The following is a 24,730-nucleotide window of genomic DNA, read 5'->3' as shown; positions in this document are numbered from 1 at the left end:
ATATGTCTTGTTCTGAGAAAACTGGGCATAATGCATGTGCGTAAAGTGGCATCCCAGATTAGCCTGTGCAGTCCGCACAGGCTAATCAGGGACGACTCTTTCCGCTTCAACTAAATTTTCGGTAAAAAGGGACTTCCTTTAAACGAAAAATACCATTAGAGCGGAAAGCATGCATTATGCCCAATTTTTACAGAACAAGACACATATTATCTCCAGCCTTAAGGGATATTGTTTTGTCATTGTCCTTTCACCTGTCATTGCATCCGTTGGGAATTCTTTTATTTCTGGAGCTTTATCTCAAAACGCTTGGGTGGATTTCATAGAAACTATAGCTATAAGAGGATGATGCACATCAAATGCCACCATGATCAATTGGAAAATGATGGAGTTATGGCCCCTTTTCACTCAAAAATTAAGCACCCTTTTGTGTCTGGAGCCACATCTTGAAACTGCTTGGGCAGATTACTTTAGAACTTGGTATGAGTGTACATGTATATATATGGATAAGATAATGATGCACATCAAATTGTGATGCAATGCATTTGTCAACAACTGAGTTATGGCCCTTTTTGACTTGAAAAATCCTTTTTTATTAAGAATTTTCCTGTCTTGAGCTTTATCTCAAACAATATATGAGCAACAGACATGAAATTTGATCTCAATCATCTGGGAATGAGTCACATGCAAGACCCATAACCTTAAAGGCAATGTTAAGGTCATACATCTAGGTTAAATATTACAAATTTGATTAATAATTTATAATTTAGCCTTTACTTCATTATGCATCGAAGGATTCTGTAATGACTTTCTACAATTGTTCTCCTTTATATGGCTGTGTGTCACAGGTAACACTTGGGATCGTTAGGGTCAAGGTCAACATCGCTTACTGCGGTTAAATATTACACATATGGATTTAATGCCATATTTTATAAGGATTCTATCATATTAACCAGAGCGCAGTTCATATCTTTGTATTTTATTTTTCTTGTGTCCATTTTAGTATGATATTCGCGGACATGCGTGGTTGCACAGTGCTCTGTCCATTTCAGTATCATATTTGCTGACATTTGTAGTTTCACCAAGCTCTGTCCATTTCATCATCATATTTGCTGACATTTGTTGTTTCACAAAGCTCTGTCCATTTCAGTATCATGTTTGCTGACAATTGTGGTTTCACACAACTCTTGTCCATTTCAGTATTGTGTTTGATGACTTGTGTGGTTTCACTCAGCTCTCTCATTTCAGTGTTGTGTTTGCGGACATGTGTACTTTCACCCAGCTCAGTCCATTTAAGTATCATGTTTGCTGACATGTGTGATTTCACCTAGCTCTCTCCATTTCAGTATCGTGTTTGCAGACATGTGTGGTTTCACCCAGCTCTCGTCCCAATGTACAGCCCAGGAATTGGTTCAGCTACTTAACGAGATATTTGCGCGCTTTGACTGCCTGGCTGCCGACAATCACTGTCTCAGGTAAGTGTGATGTAAGCCCTTTAAAACTTTGAAGCCAGATTTTTAGTCCCTTATAAAATCTAATTAAATTTAACACCTTTCTTATTAGATTCAAGTTTTAAAGGGATCTTTTCACGCTTTGGTAAATTGACAAAATTGAAAAAAGTTGTTTCAGATTCGCAAATTTTCGTTTTAGTTATGATATTTGTGAGGAAACAGTAATACTGAACATTTACCATGGTCTAATATAGCCATTATATGCATCTTTTGACGATTTTAAAACCTAAAAATTATAAAGCGTTGCAACGCGAAACGATTGAATAATTTGGAGAGTTCTGTTTTTGTCGTTAAATTTTGTGAAACTACGAAGATTGCTTATATAACGTATAAAATACGTCGAATAGGTGTACTCGGCGGAATAGCTCAGTAGGCTAAGGCGTTTTTACTTCAGCACTCTGGCAAGACTCCAGGGGTCACTGGTTCGAAACCTCGACCGGGCAATGTTCTTTTCCTTTTTTAAATTTTATTCTTGATTTTTTACTGGAGCTGTTACGATCCAATGTTTACATTTATCGATATAAAGCATTTAATGAATAAGTTAAAAAATGCCAAAATCTGTGAAAAGGCCCCTTTAAAGGCTTCATTTCCAACCTTAAGATACTGATGAGCAGCACTCAGCATGAAAATGGACAGGACTTTGAGTTACTCAAGTTACACGAGTTACTGGCAGGCTTTTCTGGTTTTATGTTGGTTGCATATAACCATTTTCACTTTGCTTATGAGCTTGAAGGGTTAGTATACAGCTTTTCGGCGTATTCTACATTTATTTCATTCCTGCATGTACACTTGTTGAAAATATTGGTCTCTTGTGTTACAACATTTCAAAGTCTAAAATGGTGGCGAAAATAAATTTGCAAAAATATTTGTAACAGGCAAATTTTGTCAACCACTAGAGAAAAAATGACAGATAATTAAGACTAGAACCAACAGCTTAATACTGTAACAGTTAACTGTCTATGTCAGTAAAAATGTAGGCTTAACCCATTTATGCCTAGCGTCTAGAAAAAAGGCCTTGGCAAACATGCATGATGAGGCGTCTTCTCTGGGTCTGCGCTGTTTGCCTAAAGGAGTTTCTGTCAGAAATATTCTAAATATAGAAATAAATATACTAGACATCCCTAATTTTGGAAATAAATTGATCCAATTTACAAGGATGAGAGAGTCCACTTATTTAGGTATAAATGGGTTAAGAATCTCAAGTAGCGTTGGTCCATGGTCCACAGAAAGTTGCTTGGTATACTTTATATGATTGCAACATATTGAGCTTGATAAGATACCAAAAAATCACGAAAACTAATCCATGATTATTTGTTTCATTTTATTTTCGGAATTATGTCAATTATTCTTTATTACTTATGCATCATCTTTTTATAAAGTGTAATAAATATAATGAATTATAAATGCTATTGTTTTGTCTATAAATAATATACTAATCTACACAGATATTTTAGTTGCATTAAATATCAGTATCAACAATAATAAAGAGGCGAAGAAGATTGAAATGCATGGTATTTTGAAATAAGCTATTGTTATGCAAGTTTGTCTGCCCCTATTTTAATTTTACATATGGATATATGGAACACACCAACACATATGCCAGGGAAAGTTGACCGTTAACTCTTTCAGTGCTGGAACCGAATTTTGATAGTATTCTTTGAAACAATTCGAAGAAAATGCTAGTTTTAGAAATTCAGCAGACGACATTTTAGCAGATGACAAATTTCCCAGCATGCAAAGGGTTAATAATATCCATTTACCAGAGCTTGTAATAGGCTGTTAAGTATATCTGTATGAGCCATTTGTCTACATGCATCAATATTATCTACAATTGGACTAATGGATGTCTTTGGTTGTTCGATTGATTTTTCTCAGATTACGGTATACATGAACCATCTCCTCTAATGAATTTTGTTGCCATGGAGAATCAGTTGCTTAATAAAGCTGACAAAATTTAATATTAATAATAATATTTGATTGTATCTTTAATGAACTTGGTGCTTATCAAAGCCACACACCTTGAAATGAAATACATGGCATAGTAAATTAAAGTATAAATAAGAAACATATTTTATCTATGCCAATTAGAATATATCTGGTGGTTACAAGGTAGAAATCCGTCTTTTTTGCGCTTTAAAACATAAAAATAATTGTGTTTGCCGAAATGGACGTATACGTCTAGAAATCCTACTTTCGGTTTTAAAAGCAGTGCCGTTTGAAAAATAAGAAATTACTTGCTAACTTAGCTATAGATTTAATTTTATCTATGCCAATTATAATATATCTGGTGGATACCAGGTAGAAATCCGTCTTTTTGCGCTTTAAAAACTTTAAAATAATCGCGTTTGTCGAAATGGATGTATACATATAGAAATCCTACTTTCAGTTTTAAAATTAAAAAGAAAAAATACTTGCTAACTAGGCTATAGATTTAATGACAATTTTGCACACTTTCAAATTGCATCTATATGTATTAATTAACATGTGTTTCATTTCAAGGTGTGTGGCTTTAAAGGCTCTATAAAGGTGACGATCAATTATTATTTACCCATTTTAAAATATTTTTTTCATGTTTTATTTATTAAGGTTATCAAAAGACAATATATATATGCTATTGGACATTACCATAAAAAACGAGCAATACAACTTGTTTTGAGATTAAAATACAGTCAATTGTGTTTACTAACAATCAGTTTATTTACATCGCTGTTTACTCGGGAAAGTGAAAGTGAAAGTGACTCAGGTCACCAAAAATATATTGTTGATTTTCAACGTTTTCGGGTATCATTCACAAAGTAGGTCTCTTCTAAATGGTTAAAACGTTTGTAGTGATCAAATAAGTTACCTTCTGCTGGTAAAAAGTTGTTTAAAATAGAATTACAATTGAATTTTCTTTCAGCTATTTCTTCCAATTATGAAACGGGTATATCTTCCATAATTCTTGACAACGTTGCACCCAAGCTGTGTTATTAGCATTTTTTATGCGAGAGTAACTGAAATCCGGTAAAAATTAGACCAGTTTATATGCATAATAATTGGATGTGTCACCATTATTATTTTTATAGGGCCTTTAACCTACCAATGAACTTCAATGCAGATAAAGATAATTGCTAATTGGCATTTCAATAAATAACATCTTAGGGATAAATCATTAGAGCCTCCTACTTGGTAAATGTGGCTTAATGGATGCTTTCCGCGTAAATTGGATTTTAGCTTAGAAGAGACTTCCTTCAAACGTAAAAACATCCCACAAAATTGAGGCTCATTATTATTTCACAGAAAATGCATGCTTCTAAAACATCACAGCAATCTTTATTCTTTGGAACATATGACACCAAAATTGTATCGCTGAAAATAATATGTTAAAATAAGCTGAAGAGCTTTTTCCTTTCTTTTGTTTTGCAATAAAATTGTATTTATCTTGCTTATAACATCATTCTTATTACCAGGTATTTAGGACTTTTGAGTTGTTTCTTCTGTTTGCTCAAAATAATAATTTGGCCTTATAAAATTTTGACAGGCTATTATCAGAACTTAAAAAATGTCAGAACTAAAACTACATTTTATAAAATCTCTGGTCTATGATCTCCTGTATTTTACAACTTTAAAGAACACAACATTATCCCTGCTGTAAATCTATGTTGTGAAAGTCTTTTGAGCTTGGCAACAGGTAAAGAGGGCTTAATGCATGTGCATAAATTATTTTCCCTGATTAGCCTGTGCAGACTGTACAGTCTTATCACGGACAACAAAGTCTACTTGTATGGAAGTCTCCTCTTAATAAAAATCCAGTCCAGGCAGGTTTTGTCGTTGATTCCTCTATGCAGACTACACAGTCTTATCTGGGAATATATTTAATGCACATGCATTAAGCCAAGTTTTCCCAGAACACTAGAAAAACTGGGCTTTATGAATGTTTATAAAGTGTTGTCCCAGATACGACACTGCGCTTTCATGGAATTTTCCATGTAATTTAGGAAGTCTTTTTTAGATAAAACTTTGTTCTAGGCAGAAAGTGTCTTCCCTTAGTAGCCTGCTCAGACTTCACAGGCTGATCTGGGACAACACTCTAGGCACATGCATTAAGTCCAGTTTTCCCTGAACAAGGCTCCTTATTTCAGGATCAAGATCCTGGGTGACTGCTACTACTGCGTGTGTGGGGTGCCAGAGGCAAGGGTGGACCACGCCCAGTGCTGTATAGACATGGGGCTCGACATGATAGAGGCCATCTCGTGAGTACTGACTGACATATGCATGATATTTAAAGCAAATCCATCAAAGGCGGAAAGTTTACTCCCTGATTAGTCTGTGCAGACTGCACAGGCTAATCTTGGATGGCACTAAACGCTCATGCTTTCCTGATAACTGTAATGTTGCTTTATTGTCGTTTGTTATTGTCTAGTCCTTCAGACCTCTTGACCCATAGAGGGAGCATTTATTCACAAGATCCAACAGGGATTGTTTTTCTTACAAGTTAATACTCTACCACTATCAGAGAGCAACCTACAGCAAACCAAGCATACAGATCAGAGGCGTATTTAGGTGGGGGGCTAGGGGGCTAAAGCCCCCCCCCCCCAGCTGGCTGGCTAGACACAATTTTTAATAAAAATGAGCCCCATTCAGTTTCAATCCACTTGTGTATTTTCTGTCATATGTCCCTAATTAAGCCATAAACAGCTGTCGATTTGTGTGATTAGCCCCCAGGCATGTGTATAGACGATCTAACCCTCGTCAGCTAAAGTGCACGCTTCATTGACTGTAAGTAATAAACTGCGCTATTTGATTGGCTGAAGAAGATACATTCAACTAATGAAATTCATCCATACATTTAGCTATAGATAAATGTTTACAAATGGCTGCCGCATGAGACTTGTGAAAAACAGTATTTCAATTTGTAGCAATTAAAGAGTTTAGACGAACACAATGGACAATCATAATTATTTTTTCGGTAATTTCTTTGATGAATTTAATTGGTATTAGCTCTTTAGAGTGATAATCCTTTTGAGTAACAAGTTATTGCCAGTGAAATTCAACTGCATACTTAATGAATGGCAATTTTTTTTTTTTTTTTTTTTTTTTTTACAAATCGGGCTAACTGCTTTGATGTTCATCCATACTTTTTAAAATTAAAAAAGACTCAAAAATGAAGAATTACTTTGCTATATGAAACTAAATCTTTTTCTTAAAGCGTGACAACATCGAGGCAGCAACACCCGAATTAAACTACACGGAAACCTTACGACTCCCTTTGTTAACACTTTTGTGAACGAAATGGACACCCGATTCAGTGATTTGCAGACTAAGACAGCCATGAGATTGAAGTTTATACCTGAACAAATGTGCGCCTCTCCTGTCAGTGCTAGTGACCTTGAATGGTTCATTGATGATCTCTCTTCCCCTCAGTCCCTCCCTGCTGAGTTGCACTTTATATGGCAGACTAGGTGGAAAGGTGTACCCAACCCACCTACTTCCCTTCAGGGCTCTGTTGCACATTGTGATTCCCAGCTGTACCCCATCATTTACACTGTTTTGTCCATATCATGTGTGTTTCCTGTTACATCATGCGAGTGTGAAAGGAGTATCAGTGCCCAAGGACTTGTTAAGACAAAACTAAGATCATCAATGGGTCAGGACAGGTTGTCCGCTGTGTGCCTGCTTTCCATTCATAGGGACATGGACATAAACATTTTAATGTTGTACCTTAGTTGACCTAGTAGGATATCCAACAAGGTTAAATAGGAGGTCCACCCATCTAACTCTGTTAAAAAAAGTTATGGATAAAGATAATGTCTCCTACCACTTTAGTGGTTTGAGAGACATTTGATTTACCCCTGTGTGTCTGTCTGTCGGTGTGTCTGTCACACTTGATGTGTAAACTCAAGTTCTTATTTGTTTTACATGCACTTTTATCATGCAAAATGCTGATTAGATAGCAGGAAATCGCATCATTTCAAGGTGCCATTTCAAAAAAAAATCGTCGACGGAAGGGGACACCCCTCCCGCACCCTCCACTGTTGAGCCCCCCCTCTGAACATTTTCTGGATACGCCTCTGCAGATTAACGCCACTTACAGCAAATCAAGCAGACAGATTAACGCCACTTACAGCAAATCAAGCAGACAGATTAACGCCTCTTACAGCAAATCAAGCAAACAGATTAACAGCACTTACAGCAAAACAAGCAAACAGGTTAAAGCCACAGGGCTTAACACTAACTTTTTTTTTCAACTAGCCCATTTAGGCTAGCTAGTAAATGCAAAACCTACTACCGTAATAACTCTTTGTTTTCGGACACTCTAAGTTTTCGGACACCCCTTTTTTTAGCAAAAATAATTATTTTTCGTGACTCTTAATTTTCGGACACACGAGTTTTCGTCCATTATTAATGTCTCTAAGTTTTCGGACAGTATATTTTACAGCGCTATTTTACCGAATTTCGGTCCTGTTTTCGATATCTAATGACACTTGGATCATGGAGTTTTACAACCAGATTAACATCATAAGACATGGCAGCTGCATGCCTGAGGGCAACGGACCATTACATTTGCGTTATTGGGTAAATAACCTTGTAAACCGGTATTAAACAATGGTTTCACCCGATAGGGGTAGTTTCAATTAACAGTTCAATTATCTACCGCAATGGTACTACACCTTCTCAGTAAAATAACTGTGACAAATACTAATCGCTTCAAAGCGTGATGCACCCTATTGCAATTTTAACGAACAATGGAAGGTGTTAGAAAACAACTATCTGTAATGAACAAACAAAGAATTCATAGTGTGTTTTTTATTGCGTTGATTACAGGTTGATACTAGCGAGTATCAGTACATCACATGCTCATCTTTGAACTCGTTGGTCAAAGTACAACCTTGTAGTAACTTTCTGTCAAATAAATTAAGCATTTTAAATGATTTAAAATGCAGTGCAAACGTATATAACTGTAAATTATACTATACGGCATGGTTTTTTACACGCGCGTGCTATTACCGGTTGTCGTTGATACAATTGACGCTCTTTTCGGACACTTCAATTTTCGACTCTTAGTTTTCGGACACCTGTATTTTGTGAATATTTTTCGTATCTAAGTTTTCGGACACGAAAAAAATTAATTATTTTTAAGTGTCCGAAAACATAGAGTAATTACGGTAGCCATGACCAATCTTTCATGTGCCCTGACCAAAGTATTATCTAAACCTTTATATTTATCATTTAACTTGTATTTTCTTGTGCGTGGAGATGCGCAATTATGATTCAATCATTCTTATTAGCTTGCCTTACTAATGGTAATGAATTCAATATTCATCTACTTAAGACATCTATTTGTAATCTTCACGCCATTTCGGGAGAAATTTCCTTGTTTTTTTTCGTCATACTTTCTCTTACTTTCCTACTTCCCTTTTCTTTTCTTATCCGAGGAACCCCCATCCCCACTCGTAAAGCCAAACTTAAACAACGACATGAATGTTAAAACCTTTTTACATAGATTGCCGCGGTTTCCGTCTGACAACATACGGTAAGTGAATCTTAGGTGTCGCAAAATAACAAATAACGTGTTACGGTAGTCGTAACAATTGTACAAGGTTAACTCTCTAGGTCACATAACCCCAAACCGGAACTCCTGTTTTTAGGTACTTGATACTCAATGATACTTAGCTCTCATTGTTCAGTGCATGCTACATAGGATTTGTAAAATACATTGCAAATGGAATGGTTTGGTATCAATTTGAAGGTATATTTGTAAGCAATAAGAAAAAAAGCCATTTTTTTGCTCTACTTTTTCTGTTGATGGTTTCCGGCTTCGAAAGTAGGTCATACTATTTGAGCCCAAAATGGTCGCCTGCACAGCTGTCAAAACCCGTGTGCCTATTCTAAGGTGAATATTTTGAGTTACAACGTATAGAATTTAATGACATCCTTTTTTACAAATGAGTATGCATTTATCTTTCCAATGATGTATGATGATATAAGGGGCCATTGCTTGATCATGGTAAAAATTGATATCGAACTTCAACTAATCATATGTAATATAGAAGGAAATTAATTGCGCAGGGTAACCTCTACTAAAAGCTGGGATCGACCATTAATATTAGTTTTGCTAATTGAATTGCGTAAAAAAGATTGTCAAAACACTTCTAATCGATCAAACAAATTAAAAAAAAAAAAAATTGATAAATAAATAATAATTTTATATTTACTTTGTGTTAATGTCGAGTTTTATACCTTCATCGATCCTGGACAATCCTGGGCGATCCCTGCTTTTAGTTTAAAACGTAGTTTTATCGAGAAAACACGTCACTTTGAGGAAACCAATCAAAACCATATCTATCGGAATTCTGTTTAAAAATAGGTACTGATGTGTTTTACCAGGAAAACACTGGGGATTTTCTGAATTGTCGGCCTCTTTTTGATTGCAATCAGGGGGTTCCAAATCTATTTCGACTTCAATCTGGGATTTAATTGTCATCTGATCATACTGTATTAAGATTTTTGCATCTTTCAAAAGCTTATTTAAAACGCAGTTTATTAATATAGAACACATAATCCCGCCAAAAATACACACGACCGGTCGGGCATGTTACTGGGACATTGGCTAGCCCGAACCTAGGTACAGACAGTGAATGTCGTTCCGACGTGCCTTAGTGTTAAGCCCTGAGCCAGTTACAGCAAATCAAGCAAACAGATTAACGCCACTAACAGCAAATCAAGCATACAGATCAAAGCCACTTACAGCAAAACAAGCATACAGATTAATGCTACTTACAGCAAAACAAGCATGCAAAATAACGCCACTTTCAGCAAAACAAGCAAACAGATTAACACCACTTACAGCAAAACAAGCATACAGAATAACGCCACTTACAGCAAAACAAGCATACAGATTAATGCTACTTACAGGAACACAAGCATACAGTATAATGCCACTTACAGCAAAACAAGCATACAGATAAACGCCACTTACAGCAAAACAAGCATACAGATAACGCCACTTACAGCAAAACAAGCATACAGAATAATGTCACTAACAGCAAAACAAGCATACAGATTAACGCCACAGTTACAGCAAAACAAGCATACAGATTAACGCCACAGTTACAGCAAAACAAGCATACAGATAAGCGCCACTTACAGCAAAACAAGCTTACAGAATAACGCCACTTACAGCAAAACAAGCATACAGAATAATGCCACTAACAGCAAAACAAGCATACAGATTAACGCCACTTACAGCAAAACAAGCATGCAGAATATCACTAGCTTCTATTGGCTAAGCAGAGCAGTAGGCGGGGCTTATCAAGTATTGCTGACCATTACAAGTACCACGTAGACAGCATGACTTAGATAGCACAAACAAATATGTATAGTATAATGGTTGAAATATATCAAGGAAACCTGAATCATCAGCCTACAAGATTAGTCTCATCCATAATATTGTGAAAGTACATATAAATATGCTTGAATTTCATGGCTGCCACCTTTATAGATGAATAAATAGAAGCCTCAATTTTGGAATACAGGGCTTAATTCAAGAGAGGTGTCATCCCAGATGAGTACTGCACAGGCTAAGCAGGGACGACACTTTTGGCTTTATGATATTTTTTGTATAAGTGAAGTCTTTCTTATTGAAAATCCAGTTTAGGCAGACTGCACAGACTAATTTAGGTGGACACTTTGGGCACATGCTTTAAACCCACTCTTTTCAGAAGGTGGCTATATATATTGTCTCATTTCAGACTGATCCGCAATGTGACAGGCACAGAGGTGAACATGCGGGTCGGTATCCACACTGGGCGCGTGCATTGTGGTGTGCTGGGTCTGCGCAAGTGGCAGTTTGACGTTTGGTCCAATGATGTGAACTTGGCCAACAGCATGGAGGCAGGCGGCCTACCCGGGTAAGAGTAGTAAATAGACACTACACAGTTGGGCTTTGAATAAATGTTTCCTGAAAACTGTAATTTTATAAGGTTTTCAAGGGACTTGTTCCTTACAGGCTGACTGGGCAATTACCTTGATATCCTGAAAGATGAAATGTTGAACATGTAAAAAAAATTGCACAATTCTTTTACTGGAACATTTGCTTTTGCAACACTCAATACTTACGATTTAGTGTATGTCAGTATTAAAGTACAAAGTTGACTACTGGTATTACAGTTTGAGAACATGTCATTGCATATAAAAATAGGGACAAACCTGGGTTAGACCGCTGTATTTTTTAATCATTTGACATTGTTTATTTTCTTATAAAAGATAAGAAATGTTGCATGACATATCTTACTAAAATAACAGATTTTTAATACTGATGTGATGTCTTTGTATTGCTTTTTACATTATTGTCATGAAAAGAGCTACCAGATGTAATGACATTTTGTTTGATTTAATTTTGTTATTTTAGATTATTCTGGTATCATTAACCCTTTCCCACTAAGAAGCAAAGTAAAAATGGCTACTTGAAAACAGCATGAAAACCAGAACAGCCTGCGAGTAACTTGCAGTCTGTTCAGGTTTTAATCTGTTTGCTGCTCATCAGTAACTAATGGTCGGAAATGAAGCATTTAAAACTTGAATTTAGTAAGAAAGGTATTTAATTTGATGTACTTTCTAAGGGACTAAAAATGTGTCAAAAAATGTATCTAAGTGGTTATGGGGTTGTATTCCATGTGCCGTAAATAGAAATATTCCCATTACTAGTGTACATGCCGTTAATTGATTGAATGTCAACCACTATACAAGTATAACAGACTGACAGGCACTCAAGTCTAATGGCCGGCTAGTAACCTGAAAAACCTATAGTAATCAGTTAACTGGCATCATTAATGCTTAAGCGTATAACAAATATATCTCATATGTAAACAGGCCAGGGATCATATTTTCCCACAACATCAATCGGTCCGGATTTAAATGGGGAAAAAGTGTTCGAAAATTTGTATCCGAAATCATGACAAATTATGTTAAAATATATACCATTGATTTTGCTATTCATGAAGATGGTATAATAAATGTACAAGTTAAATTCCCTTAGGCATTATTTTTAAACGGAACATACGAGTTTTCTCATTTTGTTTTATCATTTGCTATTTCATTGGCATTGGTTGTTTCGTGTGCTGTTTTATCTGACTGTTTTTCATCGTTGTCAATATTATTAGTCTGTGTAAATCTATACCGGTGTTTTAAATCGTTGTCAACTCGATAATAGCTTACTAACATGCATTGAACCAAACAAATGTCTGTGTGTAGGTTTGTTACTGACAATAACAAAACCAAATAGTTAAGAAATAATTCATGTACGTTATAGTTTGTAGTCGAATAACCCACAGCCGATAGTTAAGATGCGTAGGGATTAAATGATTTGAAACCACGCAACTAAACTTTCGGTCGTAGGTTATTCAACATCAAACAATAAAGAACACGAATTATTTTGATTCTAACACGATTTTTACTATAGATTTATACACTAACACGATTTTTACTAAATATTTATACAATGTATATTATTTTTCTTGTGTACTATTTTATGTGAAGTTCCGCCCATAAAAATAACTTTCGGCTGTTCTGTCGATCAGATCCGCGACTTTTATTTATTTATTACCGAATTATTTCGCTGGTGGAAAATGTATCGGCATATTTTGTTTAATTACAGCGCATGCTTTCGGTGTATAAGGTCTGCCCACAATTATTGCAGAATATCCGATTTTCTTCTTTGTGTATATGACAGTTTTCTGTATCATGCATGAAATGCACAATTTCCACGAGGATAACATCGAGGTTTGTATCTCCGAAGTAACTGTCAACGATTTTATCTTGGACAGGTACACCTTACGGACCGATTGTGCTAGGTATAAGCCAGTGAAATTATCGATTGATATTGACACGGGGTTATTCAAGCGTGACTAATACACAGCCGCGTGAATCTACGCTGCTTGGGGCCATACTCTGATACTAGTCGGCTGATGTGCAATAATCTGGTCCTGACCGGTTTAGAGACTGCAGCGAATAGTTTATCACACCTAATCGAGATAAGAATGTAATTAGGGTGTGCTCTGTGTAATCGATTTCATGACATGGGAATTTTAGTAAACAGAATCAGACCGACTGTTTGGAATTTTTCAATCGGTCTTTCATGACCTCAATCGGTCTAGGACCGACAAAACCGACAAAAATATGATCCCTGTATGTAAATATTCAACAGATATAATAGTTAAATTATCAACCATTCACTACATAGATTACAATTACAATTCACCTTTTAGCCTTTGAACAGTAAAATGAAACTCCTAAGAATGCTTGACCTTTCAGGAAAGTTCACTCTTTAGTAAATCCCATGACTGCTTCTCAGAAGTTTGGTCTTTGAAAACTGTTCAAAGCTATTTTATTTAAGTACTTGTCAAGCCACAGGAAAAAGGGACTTATGCATGTGTGTTCAGTGTTGTCCCTGATTAGCCTGTGCAGCACGCAGAGGCTTTTTAGAGACTACATTTTCTATCTAAAGAGGCTTTTTAGAGACTACATTTTCTATCTAAAGAGGCTTTTTAGAGACTACATTTTCTATCTAAAGGGACTTTTTAGAGACTACACTTTCTATCTAAAGAGACTTTTTAGAGACTACACTTTCTATCTAAAGAGGATTTTTAGAGACTACATTTTCTATCTAAAGAGGATTTTTAGAGACTACATTTTCTATCTAAAGAGGATTTTTAGAGACTACATTTTCTATCTAAAGAGGCTTTTTAGAGACTACACTTTCTATCTAAAGAGGATTTTTAGAGACTACACTTTCTATCTAAAGAGGCTTTTTAGAGACTACATTTTCTATCTAAAGAGGATTTTTAGAGACTACATTTTCTATCTAAAGAGGATTTTTAGAGACTACATTTTCTATCTAAAGAGGCTTTTTAGAGACTACATTTTCTATCTAAAGAGGATTTTTAGAGACTACACTTTCTAACTAAAGAGGATTTTTGGTTAGAAGAGACTTCCTTTCAACAAAAAATTGCATCATAGTGGAAAGTGTCTTCCCTGATTAGCCTTTGCTGACTGCACAAGCCTTACTGGGACGACACTAAGCACATGCATTAAGCCCCATTTTCCCAGTAGGAGGCTTATTGTATTACCAGCCTACTACTTGTTTGTTTACCTTGGAATCCTTTGATTGATGGCTCCTAATTCAATAAAGTTCAATATATTTGATTATTTACATGGAAAATAAAGGTGCCTTTTTGTTGGAGAAGCCATTATAATAATGGGCATAACCAGGGCTAGAATTTAACTTTTTTTTCTACTTGCAAAACATTGCGAGCAGCTTTAATACCAACTCGCAAAATCAAAAACATTCTCGCAAATTTTGCTGGAAACATAATTTAATTTCGTTTTTTTTATTCAACAGTCAACTTTGCTTTATCTTTCGAATTGTTATTTCCATCTGTGGGCAAAAAGAAACTAGTTATTTTTCGCTTCGACATGTCTGTTCAAGTTCAATGAACACGTGTGAATTAGTCGACTGTTTAACGTTCTTGTACCAATACCATCCTCGTATCTGTGCTATAAGTATACTAGTCTATATACAAGGTGCGCGATTCCGCATCGAGTATTAGGACGTTCTATGACCTATGGTTTAGCGTTCAGGGCGTCGAACGCATTTAGCAATATTACTGTTTTTTTTTCACTATTTCTTTACTCGCAAAAAAATACTAGTGGCTTAAAACTTAACTCGCAATTGGTATTTTTCACTCGCAATGTGCGAGTGTTAATTTCGAGCCCTGATAACAATCGTTGATCCAAGATTTCAGATTTCATGCAGAAGCTCTTAGTTTGTAATTTCAAAATACATGTTGTGATTGTATTGATTGACTTAATAATATCAGAGCTCTATCTGAACTGATGACTCAAGGATTCACAGTCCTGAGATGTTTGGGAAAAAAAATCATTTTGAAAGTCAGTTTACTTTTTGTAGAACCTCCGGATCTTGTGTCCCTTTCCATATTACAGTGACACAAATAAGAGAAAAAGAGATCACTGCGTAGAAACCGTGTGTTGTACTCAACACTTGTGTCCACAACTCAATGGTCATGGCCCCCCTTAGGGGTCAAAGGTCATATATGGACATGATGCAGGTTGTCTGGACTGTAGCTTAATCAATTTTAAGCCACATTGGCACAATTGATTGCCATGATTAGCCTGTGCAGACTTCACATGCTAATCTGGGACATATAGAATACTAGGTTAGCTTTGAATAAAGAGAAGTTTATGTTGCGAGGCTTAGAACACCAGGAGCGCAAGCCTTGGCTCAATCAATAACACGAATAAGCTAGATCTGCATGTAGATCTAAATCCTTCATCTCACTGGTTCCATCCGAGGTAGTAGTCCATACAATATGCGCTTTTTCATAATTATATCCAGAACACATCAAAACAAACAAAATGCGCGTCTTCGATGCATCGCATACTTGTTTTGTGTACACCAAAAGATGACATCACATATTATTGGAAAATGATGCAATAAGTATGTCATTTTATGAAGCCATAAATCAGCTGATTCATTATATGGATGGCAAAAAATTATGTCCCTTGATTAGATCTAAAGGTTGAAGGTCGTATAATTTTAAAGCTTAAGTTTTCTCGGCTCTAGAGATTTCTTATGAAAAATTATTCAGTGGTAGAATAAAAAGTAGTCCATGCAAGGGCAGGTTTATTCAGCAAGGTGGGATAAAGGCTAGTTTATTCCATGGTGTGTTATACCGTCAATGTAGCAGTGAAGATTGGATAAAACACTTTACATACATGCATTAAACCCCCTTTTCGCAGAGTGAGGCTCATGTATTTCAGGCGTGTTCACATCACTGAGGAGACGTACAAGTACCTGAACGGGGACTTTGAGGTCGAGGAGGGGCGTGGTGGGGAGAGGAACCAGTTCCTGCGCGACAACAACATCAAGACCTACCTCATCAAGAATGGGCAGCATCGTGAGAGAGAGAAGGTAGGAAACATGGCCCAGTATCAAGTTTACAACAAAATTCTGGGGTTAAAAGTTCAATGTCTAGAAATTGAATTGAAAGGGGTTTAGTGAATGTGAGTATAGTGACATTCCAGATTAGCCTGCTGACTGCACAGGCTAATCTTAATTGACACTTTTCCATCATGATCACTCATGCCACTCTTCACCTGAAAAAGTCATGCAAGGTTTTGTGGTCTCATTAGCCAACAGGGTAATACTGTAAACGTATAGAAATTCGTCGGTATGAAATTTCGTGGTTTAATAAAAAACAACTGATTTGTTGACACGTAATTTCGTGCATTTCAAATTTTCGGGGAAGATTGACAGTCATAATAATTAAACTTTTCTAAAAACAACCGAGTAATAACGAAGAATAATCTGCTAATGTGTGTTGACAGCAAGGGGTGTGATTAATGTGCACTGAAGCATAAACGTGTTGCCGATAATTGTCGATAAGAGCGAATAAGCGGCGATCTTGTGTGTCCCCGCTCGCTAATTGCCATCAATGTTGTTTTGACAATATTTGCAATTCTCTGCTCAATCGGTCCCCTAGTAGAAACAATTGAGTAATAATGTCCCCAAAATACAGGTGTGAAAACCGTTTTGTCTCTTTTAACTTTAATTGGCACTAATTGACGTATGTGATAAATCTGCAAACTGTTAATTTGACGACGTCACGTAAAAGAGAACAATCGTTGATGTACAGTTTAAATTCCGTGCTTGATTTAAAAAGTATTATTACCCAAACACTTATCAAGAAAACAACATATTGTATTACCTAGCATATCTCAATCAAATATCTCAAATAACCGAAAACAATAGAGAATGTCCGCAATGACATTCGGAAAGGACCAATTTCGGATTAAAAATGTAAAAATAATCGTTGGTACTTGAATTCGTGGTTCAGCAGAACAACGAAATCCACGAAAATTCGTACCACACGAAATTTAATGGTTTTACAATACCTGACCACACTGCTGGAATGCACAGACCGTATATGGCATAAAACACATTTGTGCAAGACGCGGCTCACATCTGATGTTGACTATTTAGAAACAAAAGGGTCTATCCGCCTCATTGACATGCCAACTGGTGTTCCTCTCTTAGTATGGCGCAATCTTTGGTGATTGTTTTTAGTCACGTTTTGGGAAAACTGGGATAAATGCATGTGTGTAAAGTGTTGTCCCAGGTTTGCCTGTGCAGTCCACAAAAGCTAATAAGGGACAAAATTTCTGCCTTAACTTGATTTTCGCTTAGGAGGGACTTTCATCAAACGTAAAAATACCATAAAAACAGAGAGTGCCATCCCTGGTCAGCCTGTGCAGACTGCAGAGGCTAATCTAGGACAACACTTTACACACATTCATTTAGTCCACTTTTTTCAGAGCGCCTCTTGTTTGTTGTTTCCAGATGTCAAGCAGGAATGGTACAGCACAGCAGCCCGCAGACAACATGAGCAAGGGAATGAAGACCATGGGCTTCGGTCAGGACGCGAACGCCAACATACACAACAAGTAAGGGAAGGCATGTGATACATGGAACACCTCAAGGGAATCAATCAACTACCTTAAATGGGGCCTTGTTCTGGGAAAACTGGGCTGAAGGCATGTGGGTAAAGTGTTGTCTCAGGTTAACCAGTGTTGACACTTTCTTCATGAGCTGCATTTTTCACTAAGAAGTGATTTCCTTTTAACAAAAAATACCATTAAAATGGGAATTGTTGTCCCTTATTCTAAGACACATTATGCAAAATGCATTAAACCCTGTTTTCCAAGAATGAGGCTCAAAACTCTACTACCTTTAATAGATTCAGCAAAACTTATCTAATAAATAATAAATAGATCCTGTGATGTTCAGAACTACTGTGTGAGCAATGGTGGCAATGAGGAGAAAAATCTTGAGCAGTCTCACCTTCCAAAGGAACTTTTATTCTTTAAATAAAATTATTAATAAAAAGTTCAAAAGTGACATTTTAAGCACATGCAATCGTTGCCTTGACGTAGCGGATATGGTGTCTGCCTAGGGAGGTCACAGGGTCAATCTCCACTCTGCCTAGGGAGGTCACAGGGTCAATCTCCACTGTGGGAGCCTTCTTTAGATCTCCACTAAAGACACCAAGTACTGGTTCTACCCAGGACATAGACTTGAGAGTGTTTCAATGAGCCTTCCAAAGGGCCCAGCTCCATTTCCAAGATGGTGAGTAAAAGCTCTTGCATACTTTTGCTGTGCTTCAGGCTAGGTCTGGGGAAGGACAAAATAAAGGACCCTGATGATGAAGTGAATGAGTATCTGGGTCGCGCCATCGATGCCCGCAGCATTGACAGGCTGCGCTCGGATTATGTGAAACCCTTCTTACTGACGTTCAGGAAGACGGAACTGGAAGATAGGGTAGGGTGTAATCTTTATGCATGAATAATAATATTCATTTTATAAGTACATGTACATTTGATGTGAAAACGTTTAATTTGTTTTTATACCCCCACAAACGAAGTTTAGGGGGGTATATAAGAGTGAACTTGTTTGTCGGTCAGTCGGTCTGTCGGTCCATATTAAGTGTCCGCTCTCTAATTCAAGTAGTTTTCATCCGATCTTCACCAAACTTGGTTAGAAGTTGTATCTACATGATGTTTAGGTCAAGTGTGAACATGGGCCATGCCAGGTCAAAAACTAGGTCACGGGGTCACTTAGTGCGTTTTAAACATTCAGCATGTTGTCTGCTCTCTAATTCAAGTTGTTTTCATACGATCTTCACCAAACTTGGTCAGAAGTTGTATCCAGATGATTTTAAGGCCAAGTTTGAACATGGGCCTTGCCAGATCAAAAACTAGGTCACGGGGTCACTTAGTGCGTTTTTTAACATTCAGCATGGTGTCCTCTCTCTTATTCAAGTAGTTTCCATCCGATCTTCACCAAACTTGGTCAGAAGTTTTATCTAGATGATCTGAAGGCAAAGTTCGAACATGGGCCATGCCAGATCAAAAACTAGGTCACAGGGTCACTTAGTACGTTTTACACATTGAGCATGTTGTCCGCTCTCTTTTTCAAGTAGTTTAAATCCGATCTTCACCAAACTTGGTCAGAAGTTGTAACTAGATTATGTGTAGGTCAAGTTCTAACATTGGCCATGCCGGGTCAAAAACTAGGTCACGGGGTCACTTAGTGTGTTTTAAACCTGATAGTGTTTTTCCCAGGCCATTTTAGCGTGGCGAAAAGCAACGCCGCCCTCCCGGATCGCCACTCTGCCCTTTTCAAAGGCAAATTTCGCGACGCGCCCTTTTTTTCAATGGCAAATTTCGCCACGCGCCCTTATAGATAACATCTTTATTGCCTTACGATCATACTTGGTCCGCAAAATCAGCTTCCTTGATTGTCTGTGACGCTCCGACTGTGCTTGATTTACTCGCGAGACGTCAACGTCTAATCGACTATATAAATTGAGCAGATTTAATCTATTACAGTGCTCGATTTATAGGTAGGTCTCTGACTGCTCCAAAGCTGTGAATTAGTCATGCGTGAATAACCCCGTGTCAGTATCAATCGATAATGCCGAAGGCTATGTTATACCAAGCGCACTTTTCGGTCGGCAATGTGTTCTCCTCCACGATAAAATCATTACTTCGGGACTTTTGATGAAAAACTCGATGTTATTCTCGTGGCAATTGTGCATTGCATGCATTATTCAGTTATATCAAAACATATATTCTACGCATAATTACATTTAAAATCACAAACAAATTTATTCTTAACGTTTTCGTCTTTAAGATAATTAGATCTAATTATTCAAATAATTACTGAGACGTATACTAATTTAACAAAATGCTAACCTGTCGCTTACATCATTTGACATTTTATCAACATGGCGGACTATACAGAATTAAATTGTGACTCGGCAAAATGGCAAATAACGTCGTAAACAATCGATTTAATGATGGAGATTACACATTAAGAAGGAATAAATGAAATGTCTGTGATAATCAACGATGCATAAAATGTTTTAGATAGCAACAACATGATTTATTTATTTGTAATCTACTCGGTGGATGTATGTCACAGAAACGAGTGTTTGCATATTGTTAGCGATCAATTTACTCGCAATGTTATTTTAAACATCTGTCAAGATTATTGTTAGAAAAATGGGATAAGACAAACATGGTTTCATTTAAATGTTAGTGGATCTGTGTATATAATCAGATTCATATGCATATATTGCTTTATTATGTTTGTCGTGCTGTACAGTTTATTGAAACAACATGGAACTTAAATGTACATTGCAAGGTAAACATATTAATATAAATCATAGTAAATTAAATACATCTATTACCATTAAATGTGCTTGTTTATATTTTTTCCACAACTGCCTCTGATGCCATTACATGTTTCTCCATTATTCAGGTATTCACGGAACGTTTTTGCCCTTTTTTGCCTAAACTGCGCGCTAAAATGCCCTTTTTGAAAGTAATGCGCCATGCCCCTTTGCCCTCCTGGGAAAAACACTACCTGACCATGTTGTCCGCTCTCTAATTCAAGAAGTTTTTATCCAATCTTCACCAAAATTGGTCAGAAGTTGTATCTTGATAATGTCTAGGGCAAGTTTGAATATGGGTCATGCCGGGTCAAAAACAAGTTCACGGGGTCACTTAGTGCGTTTAAAACATCACAATGTTGTCCGCTCTCTAATTCAAGTAGTTTTCATCCAATCTTCACCAAACTTAGTCAGAAGTTGTATCTAGATGATGTCTAGGTCAAGTTTGAATATGGGTCATGCCGGGTCAAAAACTAGGTCAAGGGGTGTCTTAGTGTGTTTTAAACCTCACCATGTTGTCTGCTCTCTAATTCAAGTAGTTTTTATCCAATCCTCACCAAACTTGGTCACAAGTTTTATACTAAATGATCTCTAGGACAAGTTTGAACATGGGCCATTCCGGGCCTAAAACTAAGTCACTGGGTCACTTAGTGCATTTTTTAACATTCAGCATGTTGTCTGCTCTCTTATTTAAGTAGTTTACATCCGATCTTCACCAAACTTGGTCAGAAGTTTTATCTAGATGATCTGGAGGCCAAGTTAGAACATGGGCCTTTCTGGGTCAAAACCTAGGTCAAGGGGTCACTTAGTACGTTTTACACATTGAGCATGGTGTCTGCTCTCTATTTCAAGTAGTTTAAATCCGATCTTCATCAAACTTGGTAAGAAGTTGTAACTAGATGATGTGTAGGTCAAGTTCTAACATTGGCCATGCCGGGTCAAAAACTAGGTCACGGGGTCACTTAGTGTGTTTTAAACCTGACCATGTTGTCCGCTCTATAATTCAAGTAGTTTTTATCCAATCTTCACCAAAATTGGTCAGAAGTTGTATCTTGATAATGTCTAGGGCAAGTTTGAATATGGGTCATGCCGGGTCAAAAACAATGGTCACGGGGTCACTTAGTGCGTTTAAAACATCACAATGTTGTCTGCTCTCTAATTCAAGTAGTTTTCATCCAATCTTCACCAAAATTGGTCAGAAGTTGTATCTAGATGATGTCTAGGTCAAGTTTGAATATGGGTCATGCCGGGTCAAAAACTAGGTCAGGGGGTATCTTAGTGTGTTTTAAACCTCACCATGTTGTCTGCTCTCTAATTCAAGTAGTTTTCATCCAATCCTCACCAAACATGGTCACACGTTTTATCTAAATGATCTCTAGGACAAGTTTGAACATGGGCCATTCCGGGCCTAAAGCTAGGTCACGGGGTCACTTAGTGCGTTTTTTAACATTCAGCATGTTGTCTGCTCTCTTATTTAAGTAGTTTACATCCCATCTTTACCAAACTTGGTCAGAAGTTTTATGGAGATGATCTTAAGGCCAAGTTAGAACATGGGCCTTTCTGGGTCAAAAAACTAGGTCAAGGGGTCACTTAGTGCGTTTTATAAATTGAGCATGGTGTCCGCTGTTTTTTGTGAAGATTACATGCAAAATATTATGTGTCAATGGGGCATGTGGGGGTATTTGTCACGTCTGTGACAAAACTCTAGTTTTACTTAATTTAGCGAGGGTATGTTTTTTTGTTGTTGTTTTTTTGACAGTTTTCTTATGATATCACTGCAATATCCTACCAATGCATGGTACTAGTTAACATTTTCGTTTTCTTGTTTCAGTTTTGCCGAGTGCGAGACACTATGTTCACAACTCATCTACTCTGCTCCTTGCTGTTGCTGATACTGATATGTGTTCTACAGCTTATCATAGTACCAAGGTCAGTACTGAATGGCCTCAAGGTCAGTACTGAATGGCCTCACTTTCCTTTCCTTTCATTTTAAACACTTTACCACTTAGATACATATTTAAACTGTTTTGCTAGTAAATCTGTAAACTGAGATTTTTTTATGTTTAGATTGTTGAGGCTTATATCTTATATTATTCAATAAGCCATTTGAATAGATTTAAGTTTGTCTGTATTTAATTGAGCCGCACTCTGCTAAAACGGGGCTTAATGTATGGGCATTAAATTTAAACGCAGATTATCCTTAGTTTGTATAATAAAATCAACCTGCATCTTCGACAGGCATAGTGGATATGGTGTCTGCCAAGTGGCCTGGAGGTCATGGGTCCCATCCCCACTGTGGGAGCGTTCTTTTGATCTTTCCCCAAAGACATCCAAGTACTGGTTCTAGTCCCAGGAAACTGACTCAATAGCGTTTCAAATAAGCCGATGGCTAACAATGCTAAAATGACAACCTGCATCTTGTTTACAGCACGGTAGTCATGGCAACACTGTATCCAGTGAGCTGTATCCTCATCACATTCATGCTGGTCCTGGCACGATCGGAGACATTCCGATGTACACCGAAGGGACTCAGGACCATTGCTACCAAGATTGCTCTCACCAGATGGCTGCGCCAGATTTTTCTGGTGGTTTCTGTGATAGTCGTGTACTGCGTTGCCTTTGGACCAATGGTAAGGCTTTTTCATTAGAAATTGAGCTTTGAAAATGGGGGGGGTTAACCCATTTATGCCTGGTGGACTCTCCAATCCTTCTAAATTGGATCAATTTATTTCCAAAATTAGGGATGTTTAGTTTATTTATTTCTATATTTAGAATATTTCTTACAAAAATTCCTCTAGGCAAAAAGCGCAGACCCTGATGAGACACCGCATCATGTGGCTTCTCATCTGGGTCTACGCTGTTTACCAAGGCCTTTTTTACTAGACGCTAGGCATAAATGGGTTAATATGTGTGCATAAAGTGTCCTCACAGGTTAGCCTGTATACACAGGATAATCAGGTATGCTACTTTGCGCTTTTATTGTATTTTCCATTTAAAGAAAGTAACTTCTTAGAAATAATCCAAATTAGGCGGAGATTGTTGTCCTTGATTAGCCTGTGCATATTGCACAATCTTTGACACTTTACGCAGATGCATTAAACCCCGTTTTCCAAATGTGATGCTCAATTTCTAATAATGAATATCTTTAACCTTATAACCAGTTTACAGCATTCATCTGTTTTGCACGAAACTGAATTCCGAGTCTTTTTGTTAATTGTAAATATTTGAAATTCATATTATTAATGAATTTTTCCACTTCAATTCCTCTAGGTAACAACAATTTCTATATTTAAAGTGGCTGACACAAAAATGTAAAAATATGAATATAACTAAAAGCAGGAAATAAACCATTGTATTAATGTTTTAAATACATGTACATTGATTAAAAATAGCAATTATTTAAAGAAAGACTGGTTTTATATTTCTTAACACTTTCCCCCCATAAAAAGCAAAGTGAAAATGGCTTTTGGAACCAGCATAAAACCAGAACAGCCAGCAAGTAACTCGCAGGTTTTGTGCTGTTTGCTGCTTGTAACTTAGGGTTGGAAATGAAGCCTTTTAAACTTCGATTAAGTAAGAAAGATATTTAATTAAATGTACATTTCTAAGGGACTACAAATTCGTCAAAATACATATCTTAGTGGTAAAGGGTTTTTTAAGTAAGGTTTCAAGAATTGGCCACATGCTCATTCCAGTTACCTGTTCAGACTTGAATGAGGCGCAATTAACTCTTTACCACTTAGATATGTATTTTGATGCATTTTAAGTCCCATAGAAAGTTACATTTAATAAAGACTTTTCTTACTAGATTCAATTTTAAAGGCTTCATTTCCAACCCTAAGATACTGATGAGCAGCAAACAGCATAAAACAGACTGCTAGTTACTCACAAGCTGTACTGCGAGTTACTTGCAGGCTGTACTGCGAGTTACTC

The 24,730-nt window shown here is 36.9% G+C and overlaps 1 protein-coding gene across 4 annotated transcripts in view; it reads left to right on the top strand.

Annotated features, from left to right (window-relative positions):
• The window catches only part of LOC127854424 (adenylate cyclase type 6-like), a 71,827-nt gene that overhangs the window by 21,937 nt on the left and 25,160 nt on the right, over positions 1–24,730 (top strand). For all 4 annotated transcript variants that reach the window (XM_052389451.1, XM_052389449.1, XM_052389450.1 and 1 more), the window contains exons 5-12: positions 1,344–1,472; positions 5,630–5,740; positions 11,240–11,398; positions 16,326–16,476; positions 17,905–18,008; positions 18,729–18,882; positions 22,629–22,726; positions 23,226–23,427. In XM_052389451.1, coding sequence (XP_052245411.1) covers positions 1,344–1,472; positions 5,630–5,740; positions 11,240–11,398; positions 16,326–16,476; positions 17,905–18,008; positions 18,729–18,882; positions 22,629–22,726; positions 23,226–23,427 — 1,108 coding nt within the window. The remainder of the gene's footprint in view (positions 1–1,343; positions 1,473–5,629; positions 5,741–11,239; positions 11,399–16,325; positions 16,477–17,904; positions 18,009–18,728; positions 18,883–22,628; positions 22,727–23,225; positions 23,428–24,730) is intronic.

Source organism: Dreissena polymorpha, chromosome 13, assembly GCF_020536995.1.
Source record: "Dreissena polymorpha isolate Duluth1 chromosome 13, UMN_Dpol_1.0, whole genome shotgun sequence".
Lineage (NCBI taxonomy): Eukaryota > Metazoa > Mollusca > Bivalvia > Myida > Dreissenidae > Dreissena > Dreissena polymorpha.
Note: the sequence above shows the minus strand (reverse complement) of the source record. Positions and strands in the feature narration are given on the sequence as shown.